Source organism: Pseudorca crassidens, chromosome 20 (genome assembly GCF_039906515.1).
Source record: "Pseudorca crassidens isolate mPseCra1 chromosome 20, mPseCra1.hap1, whole genome shotgun sequence".
Taxonomy (NCBI): domain Eukaryota; kingdom Metazoa; phylum Chordata; class Mammalia; order Artiodactyla; family Delphinidae; genus Pseudorca; species Pseudorca crassidens.
Genome location: NC_090315.1, coordinates 9054184 through 9064612, shown reverse-complemented (window position 1 = coordinate 9064612; position 10429 = coordinate 9054184). Strand labels below are relative to the sequence as shown.

Genomic DNA, 10429 nt, shown 5'->3' with positions numbered 1-10429 from the left:
GGAGACCAGTCTTGGGTCTGCATACCTTCTGATTCTTTCATCCCTGACTTACCCAAAGCCAGATTTAGAGGCTCTGTGAATTCAGGGGAAGAGAGTGGTTGGCAAGGGGCACAATACCTGCAGCTTTCTGCAAGCCCACAGGGCACCCTTACGCCAGCTGACTTTCAGTAAATCAACCCCATTGTTACCGAGTCCAAGCTCGCTGCATTGCATGACAGGCCAATAAATTGGGAGATGAGGTGTTGAGGAAAGGAACAGTGACTTTATTCAGAAAGCCGGGTGTTTGAGAAGAGGGCAGACTAGTGTCCTAGAGTACCATCTTATGGGGCCTGGATGCTAGTTTCTTTTACAGAACAGAGAGGGGGAGGATGTGAGGAAGTAAAGTAAAAAGGCCATAAGTCTTGCAAAACATCTCCTGGCTTGGCCAGCATCGGGGAGGGGGTGTGTTAATTTCTTCTTTCTTGCAGTCCTTCATGGGTGTGTGGGCAGGATGTTTCCCTGTGAGCTGAACAAAGGCACTTTGGTTTAACATTCAGTCAGAGGGGCAGAGCTCCCCATGCAGACCATCATGTATGCTTATAGCATCCTTTTAGTGATTATAGTAACAAAAGCAAGGGAAAGCAAAAGTTAACATAAAAGAAACATCCAACATGGAGTCAGATTTTGTTCTTCCCTGTTACACCATCACTCCCCAGCAGCCCAGCTGCAGAGGAGGAAACTTCCTTAACTGGGTAAAGCAACATGAACTTGGAGCCAAGATGTGCATGTCTACCTTTGGCAGTTTTGAGCTTAAAAAAAAAAAAAAATGGTGTCCCTAGATCTCTGCAGAGCTTTGCTCCTTAAGCTGCAGCATTCAGCAGCATCCCTTCCCCCACCCCTCCCATGTTTTAGCATATCTGTGGTTTTTCAGGGGCTGAAATGTTGGGTAAAGTTCCACTTGTCACACAAACTGCCCCAGCTACAGACAGTTTGTCGTCCATCAACCTTTCTAGCAGTGGTGAGGTGTTGGGCTGCTGGTTTTACCTTTGTTAGCTTCTTTGCCGAGCTAATCTGGAATTCCAGAATCCCAAGCCCTCTGGAAGGTCCCCACAGGGTTCTTTACAGGCATTAGAGCTGACCCTCTCCGGAAAAAATCCCTCCTCTGGAATCACGCCAGAAACACAGAAGGGAAGTTGGTGAGTGCTTGCTATAGCACATCCAAGAGTTCCTTCTGTCCTGATGACCCAGGGAAGAGAAATATCTCTTCTCAAAAAGACCAGGATGGTCAATGCTGGAACAGGGAGTTCCCTGTTCCTGGTGGGGCAGTGATCTAGAAGTACTCTGGATATGGGCTGGGAAGAACAGGTGGGCACTGTGCATTCTAGAACTTCCATGAGCTTCTGCAGAGTTGCCAGCCATCATGAAAAGATCTTCCATTGGTTCTAGAATGTTCTGGCAGTTGCAGAACGCCAGCCCCCCTTTTTCTCCAAGTCTAGCCAACTAGAATCACTCTAGAAATGGGTGTCCACCAGCTGCAGGACCACCAGCTTCTCCAGAAGCTGCTGGGCTTCCAGAGATACATAACACTGGCCCTAGGTTGATCAGACTGTTTCAGAAAGTCTCCCTGCTGCTCAGTGCTCAGCCAACATCTGGAGTGGAGTCAAGTCTGCATTAATGCCCACCCACTCAGGCAGGAAGGCGGCCTTGGGTTTAAAGATATTCAGGAAGCTGGAGTTAGGCAGGGTAAAGTTGGCCAGGTAGACGGTGTCTCCACCAGCCAGGTAGGCGGCCCAGAAGCCAAAGGTGCCAATAGTCATGATGGTGTGGTTGCATTGTGTGAGCAGCGCAAAGTCCTTGCTGGGGACATCTTCTTGCCCATCGCCAGTGAAGGTCACATCCCCCCGGGAGGTGTCGATGTTTTCCCGGCACCACTCCATGCCGTTGCTGGTGACCACAAAGATCGGGGCTTCATGCCGGGCCCGGAACCAGTCCATAGCCTGCTGGAGGTAAGCGCGATCACCCACTACACCCTTCCAGTGATAGGGCATCACCTTCACGTAGTCCCCACGGCGCACGTGGACACCCACGAAAGTGCTCGGGCGGTCCCCCGTGCGGCTGAGCCGGAGCTGACTCAGTAAACTCTGGGCCTCTCGCCGAAGGTGGTCGTGCAGTGTGAACTCACTGCGGATCTGTTCCCGGAGATGATGGAAGAAAGTCCAGGAGCAGGGGAAACCGCTGAGCTTCAGCCAGGGCTCCTTCAGTTGGGCGTACTCCTCCGACATCCAGTCGTGAAGCTCCAGCTCCCGCCAAGGTGTACGGCTGTTCACCTCAGGCGCCAGCACGGGCAGGGTGATGCGGAACATGGGGGCCAGGGTGGCGTGCATGGCAGGCTGGATGAAGGCCTGGCGGCCGTTGAGCTGGGCCAGGGCCAGCAGCGTGGCGTACTGCCCCATCTGGTTCCCAAGCCGGCCGTTTGGGTAGATAGTCCAGGTTCCTGAGAGGGAAGCAGGATGCTTGGGACAGGAAAAAGGGGCGTTGGGGTTTATGGGTGTGCCCGACAGGCAGATGATGGCCACAGGGGATGTCACTGGGTTACGGTCTGGACATAGGGCAGACAGGCCTAAGCCATTGTGAAAGAGGTCTTGGCGGATGTGGAAGAAGAAGATTGAGGTAAAAACACAGGTTAGCAGGAAGGTCAGACAGAGGTGACGGAGCCTGGGTGCCCACATGGCTGCAAGGGAAGAAAAGTGAATTACGAGATACTCGAAGCTTGAGAATGAATGTCAAGGAGGAGAGGCCTGAGAGAAAGGAAACTCTAGGTTTGGAGACCTGGGTCTGAGGGAAAAGGGGATCAGGGCTCCTGGATCTGAATTAGGAGAAGCTAAGGGCTTGGAATCGCGGCAGATGGAAGATGGTGAAAATTAGTGGTTTCCAAAATAGCAATGGTCCAGGACCCACCACCTTGTCCTCACATCTTGGAATTTCACTCTCCCAGGCTGTAAGGTCCACTGACGTTGGACAGTGTTCCCCCAACTTCTTTCTCAGTGAACCTGTGTGTGAGGGGCAGAGTCCACCAGGGAGGTGGCAGGAAGCAACGGGCCAAGTAGAACATGAGAGGCTGGAGGTCCAGGCCTGGATGGGGGATCTTGTTTCCTGGAGAAGCAGGAGTTGGGGGTCGGGGTGGAGGAGACTCCTGGGGGTCATAGGGGGTTAGAGGTTGGGGGAGCGCCTCCTGGGACTGAAGGCCCGATTCCTGGGTCCGAGGCATCTGCATTTCTCACTTACCTGAGCTCCACAGTCAGCTTGGCGTGAACGGAGCGTTCCGGCTCCAAGTGCAGCCCACATCCGGCGGCCCCCGGAACCCTGGACTCCAGGTTCCCAGGCCCGACAGCCCTCCCCCTCCACGCCGCCTCCCCCGACTGGCTGCGAGGGCTCGGGAAGCGGAGGTGGGAGAGGGGACGCGGTCCGGAGGATCCCAGCCCCGCCCCTCCCCGGCCGGCAGGTAGCTCGGAGGCGGAGCCCCGCCCCTTCCCTGGCGCCGAGCCCCAGCTCCCAGTTCTAGGGCCGCAGCCCCCGCCGTCTGCCCTCCCCCGGACCAGGAGACCCACGCCCCAGCCCCCCTCCTGCCTGACATCGGCCAGCGAGGGGCAGCCTACCTGGCCTCCTAGCAGCCCATCCTTCCGTGGACACCGTGATCTAGCGCCCAGCTGCAATGCTGGACTTCGACCTCTCCCTCTTCCCCTCCAGTTTCTGGGTTCACCATCCGCCCTGTGTACCAGGATGCGCCGAGTCCGGCCACGGCCCAGCGGCTTCCGCCCCCTGTCGCGTCCTCCCGTGGAGATGCAGAACCTGTTAACCTGGCTGCTCCATGGGCGGGTGCAAAGCCTCCGCCGGCTCTGAGTCCCGGCGTGAGAGCCTCTGGCGGGAACGTGTCCCCGCGCCCACCAGGGGCCGCCGATCCCCCCTCCGCCCCACCCACCCTCAAATTCGAGAGTCCCGGCTCCCAGTCTCTCCGTCTGAGCGAAGCCTAGCGTCCGGCACCTGACGGTGAAGGAAACGTCCCGCCTCTCCCGAGAACAGGAACAGAGAAAGCAGAAGTGGAAGAGAAACTCTCTTCCACAGAGGCCGAGGCAGACCCGGCTAGGAGCAAAAGCCTCCCTCTTTTGCAGACCTGAAGCGGCTTCCCTCCACCGAGGCTTTTTCCCGCCAACCCCCAGCCTGGCCCGAGCGGTCTGACCATTACCATTCAAGAAAGCAAAGACCCAGGAATTGGACTTGACTCTCTAGAGATCCGACCATAATTTCTCCAGACCCAGGATTCCCAGCCCCCAGCCCCCTCCTCAGAATGAGAAGTCCGGGCCTCCAGTCACCTGCCTCCTTCAGATCTGGTGTTCAGACTCTTGCACGTTTAGGTTCCAGGAAATTGCCCAACCCCTCATTCCCTTTGGGATCTTGGGTCTAACTTCTCCCTCCTGAGCCTGCGTCAGTTGTCAACTCTGAGTCAAAGATTCTCACCCTCCCCCCACTTCCCCAGGCTATTCTGAGGGCACCGGTCTGATCTTGGTTAGCTTCTCTGGTGAAAGAAACATCAGGATTGCATCAGGGTCCAGGAGGAGGAGGCTGGGATGTTTGGTGTGTGAGTGCCTGGGCTGGGATTTGTGGGCAGGTTGGTCTGAAGCTCCCACACCAGGACTCCTGTGTCCTTGAGGAGAACGCTTGGGTCATGCAGCACTTGCTGCTTTCTTAATGACCAAGGAACCTCAGTGTCTGACCCCCAGAAACCCAGAAAGTCAGGTGAGATGCAGAAATGCCAGAGGAACCTCAGTGTCTGACCCCCAGAAACCCAGAAAGTCAGGTGAGATGCAGAAACGCCAGTTGTGGGACACCATCTGCATCAGTCAGGCAGAGAGGTGGATCCCAGCCCCCTTCCTGCTCAGACTCAGGAGTCCAGGCCTCCAGCCCCCTCCTCCCTCAGACCCAAGAGCCTGAACCCCCAGCCTCCTGCTTCTTCAGACCCACAAGTCTGAAACCCCAGCTCCCTCCTGCCTCAGACCAAACGGTCTGGGCCCCCAGCCCCTTTCACTCAGGTCCCACTTCATCACATTTCTATCCCCCTGATGCCTCAGACCCAGGAGCCCAGGGCCTCAGCTGGAAGGACCCCTGATTGCATCATCCGATCAGGCTGACCTGGCCACCGTGGAATTCTAGCATCTGCCATGTGGGTCAAATATCAAGGGTCAAGCGTCGGGAAGGTGATTGGGCGGGTCTGTCTGGGTATAAATTCTGGAGTATCTGCATTCTTCCCAAGAGATTTGGGTGTCCTGTCAGCTGTAAATCTACGTGCAAGAGGACCCAGGCATTTCAGCTACCAGAGAAGCCATCGTGAATCTGCTCTCCCCGACAACCAGGCTCCGAAACAGAATCTAGACCATTCAGGTCTTCAAAGCCCAGACCCCATACCTCACTTGAAGACGTGAACCATTGATGGGCTGGGACAAGACCAAACTCGAGCACCTGGGACTGTGGGTCCCTGTGCTAGCTGTCCTGCTGGGACCCTGCCAGGCACATCCCATTCCTGACTCCAGCCCCCTCCTCCAATTTGGGGGCCAAGTCCGCCAGCGATACCTCTACACGGATGACGCCCAGGAGACGGAGGCCCACCTGGAGATCAGGGCTGATGGCACAGTGGTGGGGACGGCCCGCCGGAGCCCCGAAAGTGAGTGTAGGGGTAGGGCCTGGTCCTGAGGGAGGAGAGAATTGGGGGCTGGCCTCCTGGGTCTGAGGGAGGAGAGGGATGGGCAAAGGCCTTCTGAGTCCCTGATCACTTTCTCCTCTCAGGTCTTCTGGAGCTGAAAGCCCTAAAGCCAGGGGTCATTCAAATCTTGGGAGTTAAAACATCCAGGTTCCTGTGCCAGGGGCCAGAGGGGAGGCTGTATGGATCGGTGAGTTTCCAGGACCCCTGTCCCTGTGCTCCACCCTTCCACTCCCCACCCTCACAGGCTGGGGGACCATGTTTTGCACCTTTGACCTTGGCCAGGCTTGGCTCGATGCTCTCTGCATGCCCCGACCTCGCCACAGTCCCTGGAGGGGGCAGCTGTTGTCATCCATGTTCACAAGAAGAGGAAACTGAGGCTCAGGCAGGGCCACCACCGGCCCCAAGTCACAAAACCTGTGAATGACAGAATGACCTGGGAGACCGAGTCTTGTGACTCGTAACCCATGCTGACCACACAGCCTCCTACAGACCTGACTCATGCTGGGTGCAGGGTCACTCTGGGAATCGATGGCCTGTAAAGTGAACATGACCTTGGGTGCTAGCCAGATGCCCCTGCCAGGCCTTAGAGAGCCTCCACTGATCCCTGGGCTGGAATATTCTTCTCTGTGAAGTGAGGGCAAGGAGGTGAGCCTGGCGGGACTGCCTAGGGGTAAAGGAAGAGCCTGCTTCTGTGGTTTTGAGGAAGGGGCTGGGGACCTGGACGCTGCATCTGAGGAAGGAGTGGGTTCCCCGGCTCCCCAGGAGTCCCGGGACTCCCACATCCTGCTGGAGGACAGGACTCTGTGGTCTGAAAGAAGAGAGAGCTGGGGGCCTGCACCCCTGAGTGTGGGAGAGGATGGAGCTGGGGTTCCTGCAGGAGGAAGGTGTAGAGGAATCCCACGTCTCTGATCTTTGTTCTCATCCCCTCAGCTCCACTTCAACCCCCAGGCCTGCAGCTTCCGGGAGCTGCTTCTTGAGGATGGATACAACGTTTACCAGTCTGAGGCTCTTGGCATTCCCCTCCGCCTGCCCCCGCACCGCTCCTCCAACTGGGACCTGGCCCCCCGGGGACCTGCTCGCTTCCTGCCACTGCCAGGCTTCCTCCCGCCACCCCTGGAGCCTCCAGGGATCTTGGCCCCCGAGCCTCCCAACGTAGGTTCCTCGGACCCCTTGAGCATGGTGGGACCTTCACATGGCCGAAGCCCCAGCTACACTTCCTGAAGCCACAGGCTGTTTATTACTGAGTCTCCTCTTTATTTATTGTATTATTTATCTTATTTATTTTCTTTTTTTTCTTACTTGAAATAATAAAGAGTCTGAGAGGAGGATCAGAGTGAGCACACGTGTTTGAGGGAGGAAATGGGGTCAGCTTCCTTGTCTCCCCTTGCCCCCCCCCGCATTGCCACAAGGCTGTGGGAAAGTCCCAGCCTTTCTGCCCCCCCCCCTCCCCTGGCCAGCCCTCAGATTTCTGCTCCACTAAGTTGTTCCCAGGGACTCTGGACTATCCCTGCCCTTTGACAGGACAGGACTTGTTATTCTCCCCCTCCCCCTCCCCCTGTCCCCAACCTTGTGTTAGTGTTGTGGAACTATTTCTCTGAGGTAACTCAATAACGGGGGACATTTTTAAAAAATGACACAGCAGACCCACAGCCTCATGGGAAATGTAGTTTTCTGGGTTCATTTAGCACTAGGAATGGAAAGACATCTTGGTCCTCAGTGCTGGGGCAAGGACTCTTGGATTCTGGGGGTGTAGTTGGTTCTAGGAACACACTCTTGGGTCCTGAGGGATCAGTGGGCTGGGCACCTGGACACCTGGATCCTGGAGAACAGGGGAATAAGAACCTGGGCACGCTGGTCTGAGAGAGGAGGGGCTGAAGATTGGGAGTCCTGGGTCTCAGGAAAAGGACCTGAGAATCTGAATGCTTCCATCCAGGTGCTTATGGACTTTGGAGTGTAATGACTGTCACAGAATCCAGTCTCAGTGAGCACGTTGCCCATCTTCCTCCCTTTCCACAACTTAGATCTCAATATTGCTGTGCAAGTTATTTCCTGGTTAGGAAAGATTTGAAGTCAAAGATTTAGACTACATTTCACAGGGGTGGGTCAGCTTTGGCTGGACCCCAGGTGTCTGACTGACCACTGCAGCCTCACAGGAGTTGTGGCCTCAAGCCCTTGATCTAAATTCCAAGGTCCAAGTGAGAGGAACATCTCAGTCAAAAGGAATATAAGTGTGGGTCCCAGAAGGTCATGGGAGGGATTCAATGCCTGGAAAAAATGAAGGTCTGTGTCTTATAGAAAATACAGTTTCCCACTCCGATGGAACCAGACTGGCTCAGTCAAGGGAGAGTTCTCACTGGAAACAGAATCTGAAACGCCACAAGGGGGCGGGGACCCAGAAAGAGGGAATCAGACAGGGAACCCGCAAAATGTGTTCAAACGAGCACCTGTCACTCGGTCTGAGCACTTTGAGCCCCCAACTTGTAGTGCCTCCTTTCTGGTAGAAGCAGGTTAGTGTCCCCTTGTCCAAAGACCATCCTCTGAGGTTGCTGCCTGACACAGGGCTGCCGATCTTCCTCAGGATCCACCTCCTTATCTCCAAATGCTTCTAGACTTGACTCCTGGCAGCCTCCACTGGGTGAGGTACAAAACGTGATCAGTGAGGAACTATGACACGCACCAAAAGAATTGCAAGATCTTCCCCTTGAAATTGACAGCAAACTGGGCAGCCAGTCTGGGAAGGGGAGCTGGTAGATGAATTGATTGACAGAGAGTCCAGATTCCAGGGTGAGCTCTAGGGGCTGGGGGGTGGCCCTAGTTTGCTCTTTCGTTGGCCGGAACCTGCACCCCAAGTAGTCTAAACTCGAGATGCTGTAGAGTGGCTGTTCTCAAAGCGTGGCCCCAAACCAGCAGCATTAGCACCACCCGGGAACTTGTTAGAAATGCACGTTCTGGAGCCCAGACCTATTGAATCCAAAATTCTGGGAGAAAGGCTAATTCATAGGGCCAGAAATCAGATTAGTGGCTGCCACCAACTGGTGGGAGAATGGAATGAGGATTTATTAGTTTCCTAGGGCTGCGGTAAGAAAGTACCACAAACTACGGGGCTGCAAATAACAGAAGTCTGTTCTCTCACAGTTCTAGAGGCTAGAAGTCTGAAATCAAGGTGTCACCAGGGCAATGCCCTCTCTAAAGGCTCTAGGGGAAGATCCTTCCTTGCTTCTTCCCAGCTTCTGGTGGTTGCTGACAATCCTTGGCATCCCTCGGCTTTAGACACAACTCTCCTATCTCTGCTTCCATCTTCACATGGCCTTCTCCCCAGTGTCTGTTTCTTCTTACGAGGGTACCACTCTAACCCAGTATGACCTCATATTAACTTGATAAAGACCCTATTTCCAAATATGGCCACATTCACTGGTTCCAGGGGACGGGCATTTCCAGGGGATGCTATTTAACTCAGTACACATCTCTATATGCAGTTGCCACAATCCATCTTCTCTTGCTCACATGTAAGTAACTGAGGAATTTGTTTGGTAGGGAGTGGGGTGGCCAGGATAGCTTTCCTAGCCTCATCATTCTCATAGTTCACTCTCTGCTGTTTCCATACAGTATGAAAAAATACGACCTCTCAGCATAGCCACATTGCCAATATTTCAGAGAGAGAGATATACCTCCTCTGTTTACTTCCCCCCTGCCCCCCAGTACCTGAACCTTTTCTCTCCTTTACCCCCAGAGTTCCTGCCACAATCAATCTGGGTTTTGCTTCCATTCGTTTTCACAAGAATAGAGCTTTGTCCAACCACTAAAAAGAAAGGATAATTCTGTAACGTGATAGATGCTAATTATCACTACAATACCAATCATATTACAATATATAAATGTATCAAATTAACATGTTGTATACCTTAAATTTATACAATATTATCTGTCAATAGATTTCAATAATAATTTTTTTTAAGTATGGAGTTTTGTTCTTCCAAAAGAGAGATTCCGTTGAGTAATTCTGAGACCTCTGAGGACCCAGACCACCCCAGCACGCCCCAACTACTAATGGGAGCCTGTGGAGCTTCCCACACACAAACACACACACAATTTTTAAAATATTTATTTATTATTATTATTATTTTTTTTTTTTTGGCTGCTTTGGGTCTCAGTTGCGGCATGTGGGATCTTTCATTGCGGTGCGTGGGCTCTTTGTTGCGGCGTGCAGGCTTCTCTCTCTAGTTGTGTCGCGTGGGCTCCAGAGTGCATGGGCTCAGTGGTTGCGGTGCCTGGGCTTAGTTGCCTCAAAGCATGTGGGATCTTAGATCCCCAACCAGGGATTGAACCAGCATGCCCTGTGTTGCAAGACGGATTCTTAACCACTGGGCCACAAGGGAAGTCCCACTCCACCAATACACATACACACACACACACACACACACACACACACCATTTTGCTGTTGTTCTCAGATTATCTCACCAAGTCCTCAGCTATGAGGGCAACCTCTCCTCTAGAGGTGAGGACTGGTGGGAAGTTTCCAATCTTCATAGCACTTTTTTTTTTTTTTTTTTTTTTTGCGGTACACAGGCCTCTCACTGCTGTGGCCTCTCCCGCTGCGGAGCACAGGCTCCTGACGCGCAGGCTCAGAGGCCATGGCCCACGGGCCCAGCCGCTCCGCAGCATGTGGGATCCTCCCGGACCGGGACACGAACCCG

At 54.1% G+C, this 10429-nt stretch overlaps 2 protein-coding genes across 19 annotated transcripts; one reads left to right on the top strand and one right to left on the bottom strand.

Moving 5' to 3' along the window:
* Positions 1 to 242: 242 nt before the first annotated feature.
* FUT1 (fucosyltransferase 1 (H blood group)) lies at positions 243 to 4572 on the bottom strand. 14 transcript variants are annotated; one of them, XR_010939305.1, is made up of 4 exons: positions 3265 to 4262; positions 2952 to 3172; positions 1024 to 2710; positions 243 to 505 (listed from the first exon to the last, which is right to left on the bottom strand). XR_010939305.1 is itself a non-coding variant. In XM_067720835.1 (4 exons), the coding sequence occupies exon 4, from the start codon at positions 2706 to 2708 to the stop codon at positions 1611 to 1613; it is 1098 nt and encodes a 365-aa protein (XP_067576936.1). In that variant the 5' UTR covers positions 2709 to 2710; positions 2938 to 3172; positions 3265 to 3808; positions 4350 to 4572; the 3' UTR covers positions 243 to 1610. The 14 variants fall into 14 exon arrangements, 13 of the variants coding, with proteins under 13 accessions (XP_067576936.1, XP_067576934.1, XP_067576930.1 ...); XM_067720835.1 differs by adding an exon at positions 4350 to 4572 and having other exon boundaries at positions 243 to 2710; positions 2938 to 3172; positions 3265 to 3808; XM_067720833.1 differs by adding an exon at positions 4350 to 4572 and having other exon boundaries at positions 243 to 2710; positions 2941 to 3172; positions 3265 to 3808.
* Positions 3996 to 7062, top strand: FGF21 (fibroblast growth factor 21). 5 transcript variants are annotated; one of them, XM_067720876.1, is made up of 5 exons: positions 4624 to 4773; positions 5106 to 5197; positions 5288 to 5695; positions 5818 to 5921; positions 6665 to 7062. In XM_067720876.1, exons 3-5 carry the CDS (start codon positions 5464 to 5466, stop codon positions 6953 to 6955), a joined length of 627 nt encoding a protein of 208 aa, XP_067576977.1. In that variant the 5' UTR covers positions 4624 to 4773; positions 5106 to 5197; positions 5288 to 5463; the 3' UTR covers positions 6956 to 7062. The 5 variants fall into 5 exon arrangements, with proteins under 5 accessions (XP_067576978.1, XP_067576977.1, XP_067576976.1 ...); XM_067720875.1 differs by having other exon boundaries at positions 4624 to 4834; positions 5290 to 5695; XM_067720877.1 differs by lacking the exons at positions 4624 to 4773; positions 5106 to 5197 and adding an exon at positions 3996 to 4615.
* The last annotated feature ends 3367 nt before the right edge of the window (positions 7063 to 10429 follow it).

Coding starts and splice junctions, on each gene's coding strand:
- FUT1 (XM_067720828.1), bottom strand. CDS start 4,278: ATGGTCGGATCTCTAGAGAGTCAAGTCCAATTCCTGGGTCTTTGCTTT. Junction 3,173..4,222: donor GGTCTTTGCTTTCTTGAATG/GTAATGGTCAGA, acceptor TATGACCCCCAG/GAGTCTCCTCCACCCCGACC. Junction 2,711..2,951: donor GGAGAGTGAAATTCCAAGAT/GTGAGGACAAGG, acceptor CTTCCCTTGCAG/CCATGTGGGCACCCAGGCTC.
- FGF21 (XM_067720877.1), top strand. CDS start 5,464: ATGGGCTGGGACAAGACCAAACTCGAGCACCTGGGACTGTGGGTCCCT. Junction 5,696..5,817: donor GGCCCGCCGGAGCCCCGAAA/GTGAGTGTAGGG, acceptor TTCTCCTCTCAG/GTCTTCTGGAGCTGAAAGCC. Junction 5,922..6,664: donor AGGGGAGGCTGTATGGATCG/GTGAGTTTCCAG, acceptor TCATCCCCTCAG/CTCCACTTCAACCCCCAGGC.